The sequence below is a fragment of the Musca autumnalis genome, unplaced genomic scaffold (genome assembly GCF_047663935.1).
Source record: "Musca autumnalis isolate F117 unplaced genomic scaffold, ASM4766393v1 scaffold_2, whole genome shotgun sequence".
Lineage (NCBI taxonomy): Eukaryota > Metazoa > Arthropoda > Insecta > Diptera > Muscidae > Musca > Musca autumnalis.
Genome location: NW_027411755.1, coordinates 128,011,366 through 128,031,785, shown reverse-complemented (window position 1 = coordinate 128,031,785; position 20,420 = coordinate 128,011,366). Strand labels below are relative to the sequence as shown.

At 40.8% G+C, this 20,420-nt stretch overlaps 1 protein-coding gene across 1 annotated transcript; it reads right to left on the bottom strand.

Annotated features, from left to right (window-relative positions):
- Positions 1–748: 748 nt before the first annotated feature.
- Positions 749–20,363, bottom strand: poe (E3 ubiquitin-protein ligase-like protein poe). The gene is made up of 11 exons (XM_073969215.1): positions 20,167–20,363; positions 19,895–19,989; positions 17,848–18,356; positions 15,633–17,787; positions 15,066–15,572; positions 9,644–14,775; positions 8,203–9,578; positions 7,937–8,141; positions 7,126–7,875; positions 1,217–7,052; positions 749–1,149 (listed from the first exon to the last, which is right to left on the bottom strand). The coding sequence occupies exons 1-11, from the start codon at positions 20,286–20,288 to the stop codon at positions 1,031–1,033; spliced, it is 16,806 nt and encodes a 5,601-aa protein (XP_073825316.1). The 5' UTR covers positions 20,289–20,363; the 3' UTR covers positions 749–1,030.
- Between the last annotated feature and the right edge of the window lie 57 nt (positions 20,364–20,420).

The window sequence follows — 20,420 nt, the reverse complement described above, 5'->3', positions numbered from 1 at the left end:
TTTCTAAAATGATAAGCTCAGTGGAACTATTAGCATCTATCAGGAAACACTTAATATATAAATCGAATCCATTGGAATTGCCATCTGCACTGTAAGTTGAAATTCATGTTGGGAAAGTCTGTATAATCAGTATATTATTTTAGGTTTAAGGGCCAAACCTATAGCTCTGCGTGTTGGTTGTGCATTCAAAAATACAAAAACAAAATACATGTATTTCAGTTTGAAATACAAATAGTCAACAATTGTTAAGAAAGTGTTTTTTCTTTCAATTTTACTTCTTGTTTTTTCGAAAATATTCACTGCAACTGAAAATAACTGGTTGCTGAAAAATAGCCGGTTCGTCCACTTAGATTCGCAACTTCAGTTGAAGGTTGCCATACATAAAGTAATTTTGACAACTGGCAACTCCACTCAACGATAATTGCTATCGATAATCGACCCCCAAATAGTACTCTTAACGCATTTAACTTTCGCATCGCAATACAGAGTAACCCCCTGAAGATATTTGTGTCGATAGACGCCAATCTAGGAACTGCTCCTAGGATCAATGATTTATGCAACTGATTTCTCGTACGCGTTTTGTCGATTTCCATATTACCCAAACCGAGTCGATTTTTGTCGATCGTTGTCTTATAGGCATTAAGGATTGTCCTCCCCTCTTAACTTCGATTCTGTCGGCCGATGTCTCATTTGAAGTAGTGGCCTGGCTCTGTTAAATACCTTTCCATCACAACTACATACTCATACATTTCGAACATAAGAATAATTTAGTGATTATTTATTATTATGTGTGTATTGTAGAGTACAATTAATTTGATAAAGTGCATAAAGTTCATTTTGCAACAACATTGAGAAGCAGTTCGTTTATGTTTCTTTTTTTTAAGCCGATCTACTTAAAGAACTTCTTTTCGTTGCTCAAAACAAACTCTGTTACAGGATTAGTAATGAATTCAATATTAATTAGATATTAGTGAAGTGCATATTTCGTTTTTAAATCGTATATCTTTCGTGGTGTCTTATTTTCAACCTCTCAACCACTTGATGTTGAAGAAGAACCGGCTGCAGCAGCAGCAGATGATACCGTTGTAGGTAAAGTAGACAAAACATCCTCAATAAAGTTTTGGGGATTTTCGATATCGCCAAAGAGACCTAAAAAGAATAATAAACCATTTTTGTTAGTTTGAGAAACATCTCTCCATACAATTCACCAACTTACCAGCAACATCGCAAAACTCCTCAAATGACGTACATGGCAGGAAATCATCGGTAAATGTCTCCAATATCGAATCGGTATGTTTCAACATAGTTTCATCGTTTTTGCGGATGTAATTGAACAACGAGATCGACCAGTCTTCTTCTTTGGGAGTTGCTACTGTTTTGAACAGGGTGCTATAAAGCAAATCCAGCAAGGCCCATATCATAAGGTAGGGCTTGTAAACAGAATATTCTTTTTCTTGGCGGTCGGCAGGTGATAGCAATGCTTTACACAGTACCGATGGAGATACATGACGCGCCTGGGCCACCGCTATTAACCGCTTCAAATGGGCTGTGCGATGCTTTTGCCATGTTTCGTGTGAGTGCAGGGCAAGCGAAACGGTCAACATGTAAAGAGGACCTTCAACATCGTAGGCACTTTCAAGCCATTTTTCAGATGGTGCTGCTGTCAAGTAGGAGACCAAAGTCTTACTATCCCTCGCAGCTGAGCGTGAGGAGAGCAGTAGATAAACGGCATAGAACAACAAGTATGGGACAAAGTGCATATTAGATTGTGGACCACCACCGCCGGCATCTTCATGGAAACTTCGTTCCCATGCAAAACGCATTAGCAGCAGTTTCAAGTCATGTATGCTATTGTTATACGATATATCGCAACGTTGGGTACTCTCTTGCATATAACTGGCATGGCGGGTCATGCATGCCGAAAATGCCGCCTCGGAAACCTCAGGTCCCCAAAGTGGCAGCAGACCATTACAGCGGGTATTGGCATTTTGCAAACTGGCTCTCTCCCATTCATCGCGACCACGCGCTAAACGAATTGCCGAGGTGTGACAGTCCACATGGACTACATTGAAATGGGTAACAGTGGTGTAGCCAATTGTCTTGCGCGACTTTATTTCAAATTCCTCCACGTTACAACGTTTGGTGAAAGTATAAATACCCAAAACTTTGGTGGGTTGACAGGCATAGCCTTCGCGACAAATGAAACAGGTGAGACCGGTTTCATCCCGTAGCTTTTCAATTTTTTGTAAAATTGAACCCTTGGCCGTCACTTGACCCTTTTCATTGGTACGCATACCCAAGGCATCCAATTGCTTTTCTCTGGTGGCCATGGCCAAACGTTTCTTTTCAGCCCGTGTAAAGTCTCTGACCTCTTGTACCCTCGATGCTGTAGCTGCATCGGTGCACAATGCCTCTAGGAGATTTTCTGCCAAACTGCCGACATGTTCATCACTTGACACTTGTTCCAAACGATGTATTATGGGTATAATATCTTTGCTTATTGCCAGTTGGGTAGCTTCATGTTTGGTAGCCAGCCCGGTAAGGAAACGCAAAATGTATTTAAGGCTTGGTCGGGATATAAACTCCTTCAATTCATCGGAGTCTGTTCTCAATAGAGTTGGTTTGACGCAGGGTGCATAACGGGTAATATATTCAATAGCCTTTTCCACAATGCCCAGACCCACGATATAATCCTTGAGGGTACCTCCAATACAGTTATGTTCAATTTGATTGGTTAACACGCAGAACAATTCCAATTTGAATTCCTCTTCAGCGGTACGTTCCGCATCGAATTTATCAAAGTCCAGGGTGTCTTTAAAGTAGTCACAAAGCAAGGCCATTTTAACTTCGTTGCCGTATACCAAGGCGGCCAAAACTCGAATAAGATGTCTTAGTACTGATGGATTATTGCGAACATTGGAACATTCGGTACATGAGATAAGAGCGGTGACATATTCCGGTCCACCAAATGTCAAAGAGAATTGTAAGAAAGAGTCCAGCGTATCACTTGCAGCCTTTGATAAAATCGTCTCCATGATTTCCAAAAGTTGTTCGGTAACGGATGACTGTATGGAATCCGGTTCGGATTGTAGACACATTTGCAAGACTTTAAGTAAAGTGTTGACCGCACCCAATTCCGGTTGGCAAAGGACATCTTGACAGCGTCGCACTTTTACACAAATTAGGAATAGTTTCAGCAGGACTTGTATCAACTCTCGAGATCTAGTTATATTTTGAAGGCTACCAATGCGATCAAGCATTACCTTTAGGCCATTACAATCAGCCAAAACATTTGCCAAACGGAACAATTGTTCTGTGTCAACTTCCTCCTGTGATTTGTTATTCAAAGTCTCGACAAATTCTTCGGTGGCATCACCCAACAGACCACGCATACGATATACGATGCGCATGGCATCCCTTTCACCACCTTCGGCTAGCCAAATTTTCTTATAGACATCTTTAACCGGTAAATCGAGGCTAATGATTTTGTTGTTAACCAACAATTCCATGCCATTGTCATCTTCCAGCAGGGCAATCAATTCACAGTCGGTGCAAATTTTATTTTTAATATCACGCATTAGTGGTCCCAGACCTTGTTCGGTGGAAGGATAGGGATTACCCAACATGCGCCCTTGTAAGAAATCTTCCTGCTGGGGATCTTTTTCGAGTGTCATGAAAAATTCCGATTCATCATTTTCTTCGGGGTGTATGATCGAGTAGAGTCTTTCGAATATGAAAACTGGCGTTTTTATGTCCTTCATGGGCGTCTTCTCAACAGTGTCTATTAGAATTTCCATAAAGGCCCTTGTCTCCTCCTCAGTGCCACTGGTCATTTCTTCCAGCATATCCAATAGCTTCTCCTGGGCATCATCAATAAGACGGGTTCTTTGTACCACCAATTTACGCAGAGACAAATAACCCTCAAGTACTGGACCCAACAGGCGTGTCTTGTAGACCTGGCGTATTTGTGGACTGTCTAAGAATAGGGCCAGCAATTCAACAAATTGACGCAATGCATAACCTTGGGATAAATCCGAAGAGAGGGTGGTTTCCTCCAGACGGTGTATTTTTTTGATTTCTTCAGCCAAAAGCTGGGATATCTCCACTAGAACGCCTTTAAGGGCCAAGTATTCGCGCCAAGGTGTATCAACGGCCAACAAACGATACAAAGACAAGAAGTCTGTACTGGCTTCGCCAGCGTCACCCACATGTTTCAGGAAGGTGGTAAGTAAATTGAGAATCTCACGTTTACGATCATGAGTCCTACTCAACACAGTAATCAGTGTGCAGACCAGAGGCCTTCTAAAGCGGGAGTTATTGTTGAACAAAATGGGTTGCAACCATGTTGCTGTCAATTGCAAAGGTTTGTAGGGTTGACCACGATTAAGATGACGCAAACGCCAACGTTGTCCGTATTTTTCGCGCAGATAATTTTCCCGTAATGTTTTTCTACGGCTCTCTCGACTTTCAGTCGTTCCGCTGCCAGCATTGACATTACCCGAACTAGCCGACTCATTGGAAAGTTGCCTTTCCGGGGTAGGTTTATGGGACGACGACATTTGCTCTGCATGCTGAACCGATTGCAGAACAGCAGCTAAGATATTTTCGTCCTGTAGAGAATTTTGTGCGGCAGCAGCAACAAAGGCTTTGTAGCTCTTCGATTGTTGGGCCAGAGAACTGGAGGGCATACGTGATTTCCAGGCCTCAAACGAATGTTGGGGATCGTTTTGTAACCATTTCTGGAAATCAACACTGAGACCTTCTACACAACTGATGGATGATAGGGTGGAGGGACTTAAATCACGATTCAACTTCGTTGAGGGTATTGTTGGTGATATCAATTTAAGCATAATGTGTAGACACGGTTGTATGACCGAGTAGACAGGACCTCTGGGACAACGACAGGTATGCAAGAAGAGTTCAAAAACTATTTTCAATTTCTGTTCCCAACAGAAATCGTCTTGTGATATTAGGACTCGGAGCAATTCCATTTCATGGTAAATTGCTGAATCTATGTTGGTTAGTGGTATGGACCCTAGCAAGGCTGATTTAACACGATCACTAATCAATTCCAATAGGTTCATGCAGGCATCTTTATTGTTTTTAGTTAGCAGTACAAGCAAATTCCGTACTTCATCCTGTATTTGAGCAGTGCCGCGGCGCAGATTATGCTGTGCCAACTCCTCAACCAATCCCTGGCTGTACAACACCAATCTGCATTCATAATTTGATGCCATGGCCCTAAGCAACGTCAGGCATTGCTCGGTTGAGGCCAAGGCACAACCATAACATTTGTTGATATTAAAGTTGTCACGTTTGTCGGGGGTATGAGGCAGACTGCTTTGATCCATTTGACTGCGGTCATAGGCCACCAGTTCACTGCGACAGGCCTTGACTTTTTGCACAATTTTCGACAGCTCCTCAAACGATGAACGCGATTCCACACAATATTTTTGTGCCAAAAATTGTATGATCTTATTAACCTGTGAATTGCTATGTATGGTGCCCAAACTTTCATCCATCAAACGATCCGATGATCCATGTTCGGCATATTTTTGCAAAAGCAATTCCAACATCTGTTTGTTAGCCAAAAGTTGGCGATAGATACGATCTGCTCTCTCCAAAGAAGAGTGTATAATGTGTACAGTTTTGGCTCGATCCTCAGCCGATTCAATGGGATCCACGGCACAACAGATGCGACCATAAATACTAAAATCAAATTTCGCATATTTGCAGAAGCCGCATGAGTGACACAAGAAGGGATCTTTCTCATCATAGTTAATGGCTCGACACTTGTGGCATTGGAATACATTTTCACCACAATTAGCACAGACACCGGGATATGAGGGTACGGCTGCACTACATCTGGGACACTGGAGATTTTCCGAAGAACCGGTAACAGTTTCATAGAAATCGGCATATTCAATCATTAAATTACAAGCCGTAATGGGTAGAGGGAAATCCACCTTAACTTCAGTCTGACCAGATTGCAAAGTCACAGTGCGTGCCTTATGCCACATGGCTGGTTTATTCTTGAGCTCCACAACAGCTTGCACTGTTCGATTGTTGTAGTAAATATTAATGGTCCTCACCATTTTGGTACGTTTCAAATCGGCAATACGCACTATGAGCTTCGATATGGTGTGACATTGTACCAGTTTTACAATCATCGTACAGGTGGTGAATTTCGAATCCGATTTTATTGATGGTAATTTGATATTTGCCATTGGTACCTCGGGATTATTGCAAACCAAACATGGTTCCGATTCCAAATAGTAGCCATTCATTTGTAATATTTGTTCCAACGAAGTGTAGATAGAAGCATTCGGATGTTTGGATAGCAAATCGTTTTGTTGTCTCAAAACTTCGACAGCCTTTTCGGTGAATTCCGGTAAGCGTTCCGTTATTGTTTTTGTGCTTAATGTCAAATAACCCAAAATATCAACGAATTGAGCTGTACGTCGACCAAATTGTGGCACCAATGGCCACATATTCCACAAGATATTAATCAGTTTCTCCTTCTGCCGTTCATTGGCATAGTCATAAATGGCATAGACCAAGGAATGGGCTTGCCATCTAATCGAAGTAATGTTGGTTTCCAATAAAAAGATACGCACAAACTTATTCAGAAGGGAGTCGGAAACAAAGCGGAATATTTGATGGACAAATGTTGAGCAATGTGTTGAATCGAATTTCGAATCGAAAGTCATTTCTATTTCCTCCGATTTGTCACGATCGCCACGCATTTTAGGACCCGCAACACTGGATGAGCTGCTGCCATTTTCAGATTGCTGTTGTTGCTTGACAGCTTGTATATTATTGCAGAGAGCAGCTTGTAATAATTGCAATATAATTGGAGATACACCATCATCCAATTGGTAGCAAGCAATTTCAATAAGAACCGGAATAACATCTTCATGAATGAGACAGAATTTCTGCCAGTTTCCAGTACGTATTTGTGAGATTTCTTGGCATGTACGCAAATGTTCAGTTAACTCAACCAATGAATCATAACTGAGGATGGGAATTGACTGATTTGTTAATACCATATTCTGGAAAAGAGGAAAGAAGAATGCAACGAGATAAGTAATCATAATACCCATTACAATTTGAATCCGAACTCACCTTTGTATTATATAGATTACACAAATCTTTGACATAGTTGAAGTGTACATCCAATGAATGACCATCTCGGAACATTCTGAACTTCTCCTTGTTACCGCAAATGTACATCAAGAGTTTCCTAACTTGACGTCTCAGCAATGCATTCAAATTCAACATCATGTATTCACACAATGTGTAGGTCATATTTTCACAATAGCTGTGATACCAATCATATGTGCCCGGATGTGTGGCCGATAAACGTAGAATTTGATAAGGCAAACGTACAGATATTTCAGTAAGCAGAGCATCATACGATTCAAATATGTCGGGATAATTTTTCAAATAATTGTGGGGTATTAATGTTGACAAATCTGGTTTGGGGCCATAACGAACTGGCTTCAGTAGACTATTCTGGGTTGGTGTAACGGCCGAGCCGCTGACAACGGGTGTACTAACACTATTGCTAGGACCTGTGGCAATGGCACTAACCACACCACTAGCTGCCGCAGCAGCAGCTGAAGCTTGATTTTGTTCACTAGAGACCCGTTTCCAGTGTTGCAAAAGAGATTCCATAACCACCAGGCAGAATGTAAAGGCTCCATTATTGCTCAAGATGCTAGCTGTGGTACTGGCCACAAACGATGCATTATCCTTGAATTGATGAGGGGGCGACGTTGTACCAGCCTGTTTGGATTTGGTTTTACCCATCAGCACGCCAAAGAGGGACAACAAGGCCAAACGTACTTCATTTTTGAGGTTTTTATCTTTCATCTGGAATGAAAAGAATGATTTTGAATATCTAATTCAATTGTTAGACTTTTATTACACATACCTTTGAAGCATTTGAAATGGAATCCATTTCAACATATTCAACCAGAGCTATTAGCAAGTCATTCAAAATCTTTTGGTCACGTTCATTGTTACCATTCAAATCTGTGGTAAGCATTAAAATTACTTGGATCAATGGTATGGCCTGCAAACCATTACAATCATCAAGGGTCTTGATGTTGGCAATGATACTACCCAAAATTGCAATTCTAAAAAAAAAAAAATATTTGCTAAATTTTAAAACTTATATCCCTCTTTCGTTTAACATACCTTAAATCATGTAATTTGGCCAATTTGTCATCTTCACTAGCATCGTTGTCTTCTGTATCATTGCTCTGACTAGCCTCTAAGGCAGCCCGACTTGTTGTTGGCATATCAGTAGATGCAACAACGTTGGTTATGGCAGTTGCTCCGATGGTTGATCCTGCTGCTGCCCCCTTGGCAGAACTACTTCCTCCGCTAGTGATGCTACCACCAATGGCGCGTGGTGGTGAAGCGGTAGCACCACCACCATCACCTTCATAGGTACTACTTCTGCCCGAGGTGCCACCAATTGATTCAACACCACTGCCTCCACTTTCTGAACCCCCACTTCCTACCGGTTCAGCTGGTGAAGTGCGTAGGGTTGAACCATCTGTTGCCACATTGGAACCTTCATCATCGGAGCCAGCAGCTGAGGATACTGCTGCACCACCGCTGCCACCACTACCGCCGCCAGCGGCAGCAGCCACAGCCTGTAGTTGTTGTTGTGCATGTTGTAATTGAGCGGCGGCATTACGCATTCCCTGTAAATTCGAAAGACCTTGTTGTAAATGTTGTAATGCCGGTTCGGCTCCACCACCATCGTGTTGTTGCAAACTCAAGGCAATGGCAATATCCATTATGGCTTCATCATCAGCATCCTGTTGAAGTCCCAATAGTTGTGGGAATCCACCACCCATAAAAGCTTCCAAAGGATCGACCAAAGCATTGGGATCATTTGCTACGGCACCGGGAACGGCAACATATTCTGCACTACCGCTGCGTTGCACCGATGAAGGAGGCGAAGAGCTACCGCCACCTCCTCCACCAACACCAGCTGTCACGGGATTAACTATGCTGGCAGCTTCATCCAGGCCATCATCTTCATTGGCTACCACAGCTGTGGCATTAACCATGGATGCAGTAGTCGATAATGCTGGTGGTGTTGGTGTGGAACATAAAGTTGGTGTTATAATTGCCACTTTTCTGCGCTTAGAACGTGGACTCAGCAGCAAAATAACAGCTTCCTTGGCACTGTGTGATATAACACTTGATTCATTTTTCAATAGTTTTATAAACATCAGTGTAACTCTCTCCACTTGAGAGATATCCGCCAAAGCAAAGGCATGCATTATCTCAACCAGACAATGTACTATAGTCTCAGTATGTGATAGACCTTGGCGAACAATAGAAGTTGGCTCATCTATGGCTGGCGTTATTTCGTATAACTTTTCTACAAATTCCATTAAATCCGCCACTATTTCAAATTTATTATCCAAACATATTTTTGTTAACGTCATTGGTCTTGTTGTGGCAATTCCACGAACCATAAGAACCAAACGATAGAAGGCTTCAGGATCAATATCTCTCAATGTTTCACGACTGGCTAACTTGGATTTGAGAACCTAAAATATAGAACGCATGCCAAAATCAGCTACGATATCTACTATTTAAAATACAAGCAACTTACCTTCAATTCATCATTGACATAGACCAACATTTCGTAGTCCTTGTAATTGTGATAGGCTTGGCGATTGCCAAAGAGTGTGGCCAAAACATATCTTGATTGCACCTGCACCTGATTGGCGGTTGGCAATAACAATAAAGAAGTAGCTGTATTTGTGGCCTTTTGTTTTATGGTACCCGTCAAGGCGTTGGTACCCAACAGACTTAAAGAACAATCGAGTACTTCCAGAAGCATTGTAACCATTCTATCCAATTGGGTAATTGAGTTGTAACCCTCATAGCATGTACTGGACGTGCCCATAGCACCATATGATGTAGCTGTACCCGAACCAGTACCGGCAACATTCGCCGAAGATGATGGTCCGCCAGCAACCTCATCTGTATCGTCTGGCCAACCAACTAAATCTTTAGATTTACCATATACCTCTATGGAATCAAGCATACACACATTGTCAGGATCTCTTGATTTGCCAAATACCACCTTAAGGCATTTGTCACATTGCAACATTTCTTCTCGAGTCAAGGGAATATCAAACCATCTGGCACGACGCACTGGCGTTGGTATTGTTCTTCCCAGTATTGTTACACTTTGTGGTGCACGATGTGGATCTTGGGTGCCCAATAGTACTCGTATACCCACAATGACCATATTATTCGGATCATTGTTATATATTTCCAATGTAAAGCCGGTAGCCTTTGTGGAGGCAACATACATTCCGGTGGAGAAGAGGCGAATTTTCAGTTTCTGTTTGTTGTAGATCTGCAACAAATCGTTGCCGCCAAAGTCTACATCCGGCAACATGGTGCAGTGTTCAAAGAAGTCAATGGGGAAAATGGGATTGCCATTTGGTCCTGTAGTCTTTTGCTGATGGCTTGACTTACGCTTCGATTTCTTACTGGCTCCACTGGAACAAGAGGATTTACTGCTCAAGTTTGAGGTGTATAATTGATTGGTTAATGGTTGGACCTGAGGTGATAGCCAAAATGATGTTGTCTCTTGATTGGCTGTAAAAATACGCAAGCTTCCATCTTCACAGAGCAATATCAATGTGGTCTTTTCTACTCCCGCCACCGTATGACGTATAGCAACCATATCCATAATTCGAGACTTTGATGACTGAGCTTTTATTTCTTGCATTAGAATACGTTCGGGTGTAAACATGAAAATGACTGGATTGTTTGATGTGTGCATCATGGCACAAATAAGACCTGGATGTCCGGGTATTTCTGTCCATTGACATAGAGGCTGTGGAGGTCCCTTGGAAGAATTCTTCGACGAGCCCGGTGAGATTTGTAAGTGAGTAATGCACTTAACTCCCTTGTTAACATCCGTCAAGGGGGCAACAAAACTTTTACCCACCGAATAACTGAAGAACAACAATTGTAGGGTGTGGGAATAGTAGATGGAGACACCACCACCTCCCTCCTGCCCATTGACATCTTTAATTTGTGTATGGTTCAATTCCAGTGTATTGGTAACATAGAAATCTCCATGCTTGGCCAATGATTGATCATCAAGTTTCTGATAGTATATATAGCCTGATGAGGCTATGATGAGCATGTAATAGACACCATCCTGGTACACAAAACAGCAATCGCGAATCTTGCCAACTGCTACTAGGAAGTAATATTTCGGACTATAAGCATCCTCCGACAATTCATAGATTTTCACATAGTCTGCGGTGACTAAAGCCAGCATTGTTTGTGATCCTGGCAGCCACAAAGCTTTCTTAATAAAGTTTCCGTTCTCCAGTTGAGGAGTTAAAACAATGTGCTCACTCGTGGCTCCCGTATTGGTAAATGTAAGTATATGACATTCTTTTAAGCCACATACTGCCAAGCAATCTTCATTTGCTGGATTGGCCGTCAAAGAGAGCACGGTACATGGTATGGGGGCTGAAGAGAGTTGTGTCAATGTCAACTTTCGTTTGGCAGCATCCTGTTTAAGCAAGGCAGACAGCTGTAGAATTGTTACTTTGCCTTTTTCATGTGACACAGCCAAATGCTGGCGTTTGCCATGTGGTGAAGACAAGCAGCACAAAGCCACGCGGCGCACCAGTCCCGATGATAATAATTGCTTAATGGTCTGGCCTTGATCACCAGAATAACTCATGCGTACATTTTCAAAGGCACCCTCCTGCGAACCCAAGGTGGGTAACATCAATTGATCGGTATGTTGGAACGTCTGTTCACCATGCAGGCGTAAAAGAGCCGCCTTTGCTCTACGATGACAGCCCACAATCGAAAACAGATCACAATTCTCTTTAATGGCTGGCATTATAACATCAAAGAATTCCAAAATGCATTTCACAATAGTGGTCCATTGCTCGGGGTTTTGTAAGGCTTCCTTGGAACCCTCCAATAGTTTGGAGAGCAAAGAAATGCGCTCGTTTGTCGCAGAGGAGGACATTAGGAAATTATTTGTTGTCAATTGCAAAGCTGAATTGGAATTTTGTTGTTGTTGCTGTTGGTGATGTTGCTGTTGTTGACTGCTTTGACTTAAACAGCTCTGAGAGGGTGGTGTTTGTGCACGTTTCGATTGTGACAGAACGCCACTCGTTCCACTGCTATTGCTACTGGAATAAATTCCCGATGTTGAATAGTCGCTTTGTTGTCCGCCGCCACGGCCTTCTCCGGCCGTTGTACCGCTAGATACACGCCTTCTCAGCGCCTGACAAGAACCATCCTCTTTGGCACCACAGTCACAAAAGAAATTTCCATATTTAGCATAACTAACGTCGTGTCCCTTGTGACAAACTCTGGCACATACCGAACAAACCCCGACTGTATTGACCATATTGCAGGTGTGGCAATGATACCAATGCTGATTCATAAATTCCTTTTGGGTCAGCGAGAACGTACAAAGCTTATTATTTAGACTATCCTCGTCTGAGTCTTCAACAAATGAGTCGTCGTCTCCCTGTTGATCGTTGGCAAGATCATCCATTAAATCTTCCAAATCCGTTTGAATATCATCATCCCAGGCAGGTTGCTGCTGATGTTTACTGCCCCTATGGCCCAAACTTTGTAATAGCTCATGCAAATACTTCAGCAGGGCATTGACATTTTCCAAAATGTTTGATGACATTATGAGGGTGTTGTGTAGATTTTGTGTCTTTTCTAATATCTGGAATTTTGTAATTTCCAACCACATAATGGTGGCATTAAAGAGTGTTGAGTGTCCTTTTCCTTGGGCACAATCGGCCAGGCAAATCATTATTTGTAGAATATCCGAGAAATCATTGGCCTCGTGTGATGAAGGGGAAATCAAAGTTTGTCCCAGTTGTAATAAAGATTGGAATAACAGCATGGCCACAGCATTATTGGTGGTTGTGTTGGCTGTTTTGCCATCGTGGACTATGTGCTTGATGACACTTAGTAGTAGGGCGCCATTTCTTTCGGTTTGTTGTTGATTTTGTAATTGTTCATCTTGAGTGGTAGACAAAGGTTCCGACTGATTGGTGGCCAAGAAACTGCTGTTACCTGCAGTTGTGGGCTGTTGAGGCCATATACTTAAAGATTGTGCGGCTGCTGAACTGTTTTGTTGGGTGTTGGCTGCCGCCACTGCCCCGGAGGGTTGATTGGTGGCATTATCTTCATCTATTGCCTCTGCATTGTCCAACGTTGACGATTGATTGCCAAATTGTTCCGATAATGAGGCTATGGCAGAGATGGTAGCCATATTTGTGGGTGTCTGGGCATTACTGGATGAAGTGCTGGATGTTGTGGCTGGCACTCCTGTAGCCGAAGATTGCTTTTCAACAGGCGTTTCAGTCTGTTGAGACAGTACACTTTGTGGGCCATAAATAACATGAGTCAACCAACACTTGATCCGTTGTTGCTCAACATGTGCCAACTCTCCAAAACAACTTCTTAATTCGTCCAGAGGGAATGCCGAGTCTGGCTGTTGTGAAATTTGGAATAGCTTTTCAACAAATTCCAAAAGCTTGCGAGCATAAGACATTGACAGATTAGTACCAGTGAAAGACAACAATAAATCTACTAAACTGGATTTATTCACTGCTGGTGTGGCAGACAGGTCGCTGCTTTTCTGTGTAAAGAATTGACGTATGGCCTTGATGCCCATGGGTTTCTCCAACATAGAAGACATTGATTTGACAACCGCAAATAATAGCGATTCATCGAAAATCAAACTTTGTTGAACCGAAGGTGGGAAGTTCTTTGCCTCTTCGGCATACTCCATTAGGAAACGATAATGATATTTGAGTAAGTAGTTATATGACATGAATTGTTGCTGTTCTGATGCCTGATCTACTCCCTGCATTAAAGTAAGCAAACATTTTTCGGCTATGTCGAAAACATATTCCATGCGTGCATCCATCATTGTCTCTATGAGCATTGGTTTCAGTTGTTCTTCAATTAGAGACTTACATGCACTATCCTGTTGCCACTGTTGTTGTGATGACGTCAACAGGAGATTCATCAAACTGAAGAGACTCTTTAAACAGTGTTTGAACGAATTCAAAGTTGAATAATAATTGTCTCTTGTCAACTCAGTAATATGGGCTTCAATCACGGTAAGTGTATAAATGTCAGCAGCATATTGCTGCTGTGACGATTGCTGGCCGTTGTTGGATTTATTGAAAATAGCATCAGACACCGGCAACGATTCACACCAATCACCAGTTATGACTTCCTTATTTTTGTTGTCCAATAGTTTCAAGAATTGCGAACACAAATCGGTGCAATAAGAATTATTTGAATTTACAATTGCCAAAATGCATTCTAGAATATTATCTGGTGTTACATTGGCCAATGGTAGAACTTGCACCATTTTGTGACGCAGCGTATCACGCAGTACCTTGTATGTGTTGACTAACATTTGAAGTAATTCTTTTGTGGATTGATAACGTTCCTGTAGAGCTATAGAGTTGCTTGCATCAGCTTCACTCTTTTGTTCATTGTTGTCGAATGATGTTGATGCGTAGGACGAATCATCGGTACCTGCACCAGCTGATATTGGAGTAGAACCAGTAGTTGGACTTGTTACGCCTGTAGCACTATTAGAGGAAGTAAATCGCGCTTGCTTAATGCCTTCTTTTTCGGTCCATGCAACGGCTTGCATATGTGCCAACAAAGCATCCAATAAAATTATATATGAGAGTGGTGCATTGGCTGAAAATAGAAAAAAATATTCATCACATTCATTCAAAAAACCATTCAGATATGTGATGAAAACCGAATCGACTCGATTTGCAGAATCGAAATGGTAAAAATTTGGGGTGCCTTTGATGATATATATAGTTTTACTTCGCAAACGCTCCTTATTTGAATAATATTTTTAAAATCCATTTTCAATTTCAATAAAATATTCACCAAAATTCGAAATATACGATTTCGATTTATAGCAAAACGAGTCGAATCGTTTTCCATCACATACCAGATTCTTTACATTTACAACTTACCTTTGTTAATATGTTCATTGCATGATTCTATGCCCAACAAGGTCTGTTTCAAGCTGAAGCGTACATCAGTGACACGATCAGTAATTGTATTCCACAATGCTTCGGCAGCTTGTGTGTACATGCCCTGTTTTACCAGACTGTTTATAATAAGATAATGCGAAGTTGGACAACGAATCGACCACAGAAGTGAATGCAAATTTGGTTTCTTGTCAACTTGCAATTGTTCGACATGTACTGTCGATGGTGGTAGACCCAATAACAACTTCCAGCATATACTAAAACAATAACGAATAGCACATAAGGTATGGGTGCTATCACGAGAATGCCATGATAATGTCATATCCGTAATACCCAAAATGTCAATGAGAGCATCTACCAATAGGGGATACTTTAATTTATCCGGAGTGCACAGTATGAAATTCCATGCCAAGCCATCTAATTTAAAGTCTTGATTTGCAAATGAAGTATCGCCCACGAGTGTTAGCGAATAGAAGGTAGGTCGTATGTCTAGAAATGCGGAGATACATTAAAAATATCTGTATAGAAAAATATATATCTCAAACTTACTTGACATACAATCTGCAGCACTCCTTCGGAATTCATCTTCGATATCTTTACGTACAAATGATGTTAATTTCGTTTTATTGTTCAGTAAATCGGCAATTTTTTGATTTTCATGCATAGTACTTATGCTGAAAAGATTCCAACGCACCGAATCCAATAGCTCTGGAGGGGCATTGTACAGATGTTTCATAAGGTATTCCAAGAAAAGTAGTAAACGGGATAGTAAAATTATTTGACTATTCCTTATGGGTTTATCACTGGAGATATCACGACAAACTTCGGCACAGCGTATAACGCCACCAGCTGTTAGAAGTAATATGGATTTCTTTTGCATCAAATTCAATGAATGGAAGAGGAATAACAATAGCTGGGCATGTTCCATATTTAGATCTTCATAGTCTACATTTGTTGGAGGATTTGTCGGGGAAGAACCACAAACTCCCTCTACCAGTGTGTTAATCAAACGATGCCAAACAGAAAGGCATGCTGCTTCTTTTTCTTGTGTGGGTTTTAACAGTAAAATTTGCACCAGCACCGATAGGGTACTTGGATACACTTGTAACGGCCATGTATTGGTCTCACCGGACCATGGTGATACTCCCAGATGTTGCAAAAGATTTGACTGCAACGATTCGCTTAACAGAGAGGCTGATACCAAATTGTGTAGATAACGACCAACTGCTCCAGAAAAACGTATCATTGCAGATTGCCATTTGTTGCATGTATTATTTTCATTTTCATTTCCTCTGGCTGAATCACGATCAAGATCTTTCAGTATATTTGCCATTAACATCATCTGCTGATCAGATAGACCAGCCTTAACATATCGTTGTAGATAGCTGTGTTTTTGTGAGAAAAATTGATCCATAAAACAGAAGATTTGTGCAGCCAAGTCCAAGTACTCATGCGGTTCATCCAAGGCTGGTACCAAATTAGATTTCTGACCTTCATTGTTTTTATCCATGTTTTCAACAGATTGATTCTCATCTGCCGATTCAGGCTGGAGAGTTTCTTTAAACCAATGACCTAAATAACTTTCGCTATCGTCTTCTTCCGAATTGTCGGAACACGAAAGTGTGTCGTTAAAATAGGTTGTAGAATCGGAATAGCTTATAGGCTCACATTCAGTGCGATCTTTAGTATTTGCCCGTTTTAAATTACAGGCTTTACGATAGGTAACTGTGGCCAAAAAGGTAAAAAGCTGATGTAAAGTGGCTGTATTAAGGACACGCATAACTCTTTGCAATGTTGTGTAGTTTTCTAATACATCAAAATTAGCAGGTTCCGGTAAAGGAGTTGTGGAACCCAGTCCTTGTTGCTGTTGTTGTTGTTGTTGAATGTCCATAGATGAAGTTGTTTCGATTTTCAAATCGTCTATAAGTTCTGTCAAAAGTTTGATACAGTGATTAGCAATGGCAGCATTTAATACACCAAAGCCCTGTTGAACTTTAAAAAGATTTACACGAGCTGAAGCTGTTGGTTGGGTACTTTCACCTGATTTACTTTTAGCTTGTTTTGCCAAATCATCTTTGCTCATACTTGTACTGGTACTACCTGAAGCTCCCAGAGCTCCTTGGATACCACTCACCAAAAGCCAAGCACCGAAGCACAAATGATTTTGATAAATATGGGATCGAGCGGATTCTTTAAACATTTGACCTATAGTTGTATATATTTCCAATGCCTTATCAACTACTGTACGAGCATTCTCTTCATTATCATCGGCATCTTTGCCGGAGGATTGTGTTGATAAAGAAGCAGTTGAGCCACCAGATGTTGCTGATTTTTGTGTACTTGCTGTGGAGGACATGTTCAAAACGCTGCTAGCAATTGAAGCCAAAACAGCACAATATAATGCCGAAATAGCACATTTCGATAGTTTGGCTATTCGACTGGGTGTCAATGGTTGTAAAATTGGTAAAGTCAAGGCTTGTGACAATATGGATATATCGGTAACCATATGTGTTAAAGTGTTGCGTATTTGTGTTGCTTCTACTTGTGTTAAAGGCAAATACAAAGGTTTGCCCACCAAGTTAGCAATGGTCTCTTGGTATTTGAGACGATAACGTGTCAAAATCGGCAAGGAAGAGCAAACATCCAATATAATGTCTGCACCATTTAAAGATTGAAGATATGCTGTGTTTGAAGCAAATACCTCCTGAAAAATACAAGTTTGGTAATAAATATAGCGATATTCATTTGTTCAATTATTACTTACCGAACAATCTGTCAATTCTTCACTCAGAGGAGCCCATGTCATTTTACCGGGTTCCAATGGAGCTGTTAGTTGATGTATAATTATAGAAGACAAATCGGAACGTGATCTCTTTATCTCTGATTTGGGAGAATCTTTTTCGCCAGCATTGCTGCCACCACCGGTTGAACTACTTGCAGTGACAATACTTTTTGTAGTTTCAGGATATTTGCTGCTTTTCAGCACAGCTGCAACAGCATTATAATCAAATTGCAAAACATTTGCATTACCACCACTAGCATTTGAAGAGTTTGCATTATTACTGCCTGCAGTCGATCCAGCATTGCCGGCCCCAGCTCCACTAGCTGCTGTAGATGTTGGCTTTGTTTGTGAGGACGTTGACGGTTTGCCTTCGCAAAGGCTTTTCAAAGCCGGCAATAGCCATTTAATCTCATACACACTGACCTTGCCCAAACGCAGCAGTATAAAACGTATGAGTATGGAACATGCCTCGTGAATTTGTGTTTGAGAAACTATAAGAGGAGGATGAAATGGTGTTTAAGTTGGTTTTGGTATGCAAGATATATATCGTCACCAGGAATGCCCGGAAATGTTACACTCATCAATAATGAACAGTGGGCGTCATCGCTTATACGACGCTCGAAAACACCACCATTTGGTAATTAATATGGTGTTGTAGGCAACGGATTTTGGGAAATTTCAGGTGACGATATGTAATTCAAAATATATTTAAAAAAATGCAATTAAATGCATATTTGTTTTGTTATATCTATAACTAACTAACGAGCTAATATGACTCCATTATAACATGTTTTTTCATGATCATAAGTATCCCATCCCTGCAAACATTTCTCAAAATTGTGGAAGATTTTTTGGCTTTTAACTTCACTTCGACCCTTAGACCACAACCGCTACCACCATAAAGCCACAAAATGGTGCAAAAGGAGACGGTAAAGATCCAATACTAATTCTGCAGACCTAGTCTGCTATTTGTTTAATTCCGTTGTCTTCTTGTTTTACGTCCACGCGTTGGTGTTGTTCCGGTGATACGATTCAGTTGTATACTTGTAGCAGTTTGTTCTTACGTTTCTTCCTCCGCGAAGAAAACGTAACTTGTATGGGAATTATCCACTGGTTAATAAATGTGAGACACAGTCTCCGTAATCATTAAATTAATCCGATTGGACTTCACTTGTTACGACTTTGCGTTGGTTAAATAATAATTTTCAGTAAAAATTTCAAGGCACACAGCCATTCAGTTTATACGAGTTCTCCCTCGAAGAAAACGTAGCAATTTCTGGAACGTATCCTTGGTTAAAAACGTTAGACACACAGTATCTGCAATCATTCAATTAATCCGATTGGATTTGTTACGACTTTGCGTTGGTTAATAATAAATTTCAGTAAAAGTTTCCAGAGGCACACAGCCATTCAGTTTTCCAATTTGTGGAACATATCCTTGGTTAAACACGTGTTTGTTAAACGACTATTTAACAAATCGCCATTTTGTATATTTGTCTTTTTAAAGCCCGTAGGCGTAAGTCACAATTTAAAATAGGTCAGCTTTGTGAGCCGTCCTGGGACGAACTGAATGCCATGCTTCTTATGTGTCGAGGCCTTAAGGAATAATTAAAAATCATAAGACAGAAAAGAAAACAAAAGGGGATAATAAAACTCAAAGACAACAAATGAAAAGAAAAATCAAAGAATAATTATATTCTTTTTTTACTTTACATTTTAATCTTCTAAAGATCTTCCAGATGATTAATCTGTGATGAGAGAGTTTGAGATTCGCAGAAGATCTTTAGGTGCGATCTTCCGCGATTAAATTGATCTTCCCCGCGAATAGCAGATTTTCATTAAGCGATTGAAAATTTAAAAAAAATGTTTGCAGGGATATTACGTATTGTGGATACTGCGAATTCTGTTGTGATTAATAATAACGGTGCATTCATCAATATCCAAAAAACACCCTGTGTGAGACTTTCATATGCAAACACACTCACACACACTATTGCATATACACAATTTTTTCTAGTAAACCACTTACCATATTTGCATTGGCTTAATTTATCCGCAGCTAGGGCAGCAAAAGCCGTATAAAATTGCAAATAATTATTATCCTCATCGAAAAATTCATTTTCACTGTAAAATAAAACAAAAACACTCATAAAAATTTAGAATGAATTTCGCAACAAATCGCAAATCATTCGAAGAAAAATTTTCTTTGTTCTGCCGACGCATACACACAAACATACAAATTTTCAATTGCTTTTTTCTCCGTATTTACAAAAGATTTTGACAAAATTCTTTTTGACTTACCTTCGCGTGATGGCTTTAATTATATTAAGTATTTCATTTTTATTTGTTAATGCGTAGCGGTTGTTTAAAAGTGGTTTTACCACGGAGCTCCATTCTCCGGCCCCACCACTATGAGCAGACATTTTTGATATTAATAAAAATAGGAATCACAAGCAGAGATGGAGGCGAGTCAATCTTCAGTCGGCGGCGCGCCGCCAACACTGGTTTTTAAAAGTCAGCCGCCGCATATGTAAAAATCGCCGCTGTCAACTTGA

Coding starts and splice junctions, on each gene's coding strand:
- poe (XM_073969215.1), bottom strand. CDS start 20,288: ATGTCTGCTCATAGTGGTGGGGCCGGAGAATGGAGCTCCGTGGTAAAA. Junction 7,053..7,125: donor GTAATCTATATAATACAAAG/GTGAGTTCGGAT, acceptor CCTCTTTTCCAG/AATATGGTATTAACAAATCA. Junction 1,150..1,216: donor GGAGTTTTGCGATGTTGCTG/GTAAGTTGGTGA, acceptor TATTCTTTTTAG/GTCTCTTTGGCGATATCGAA.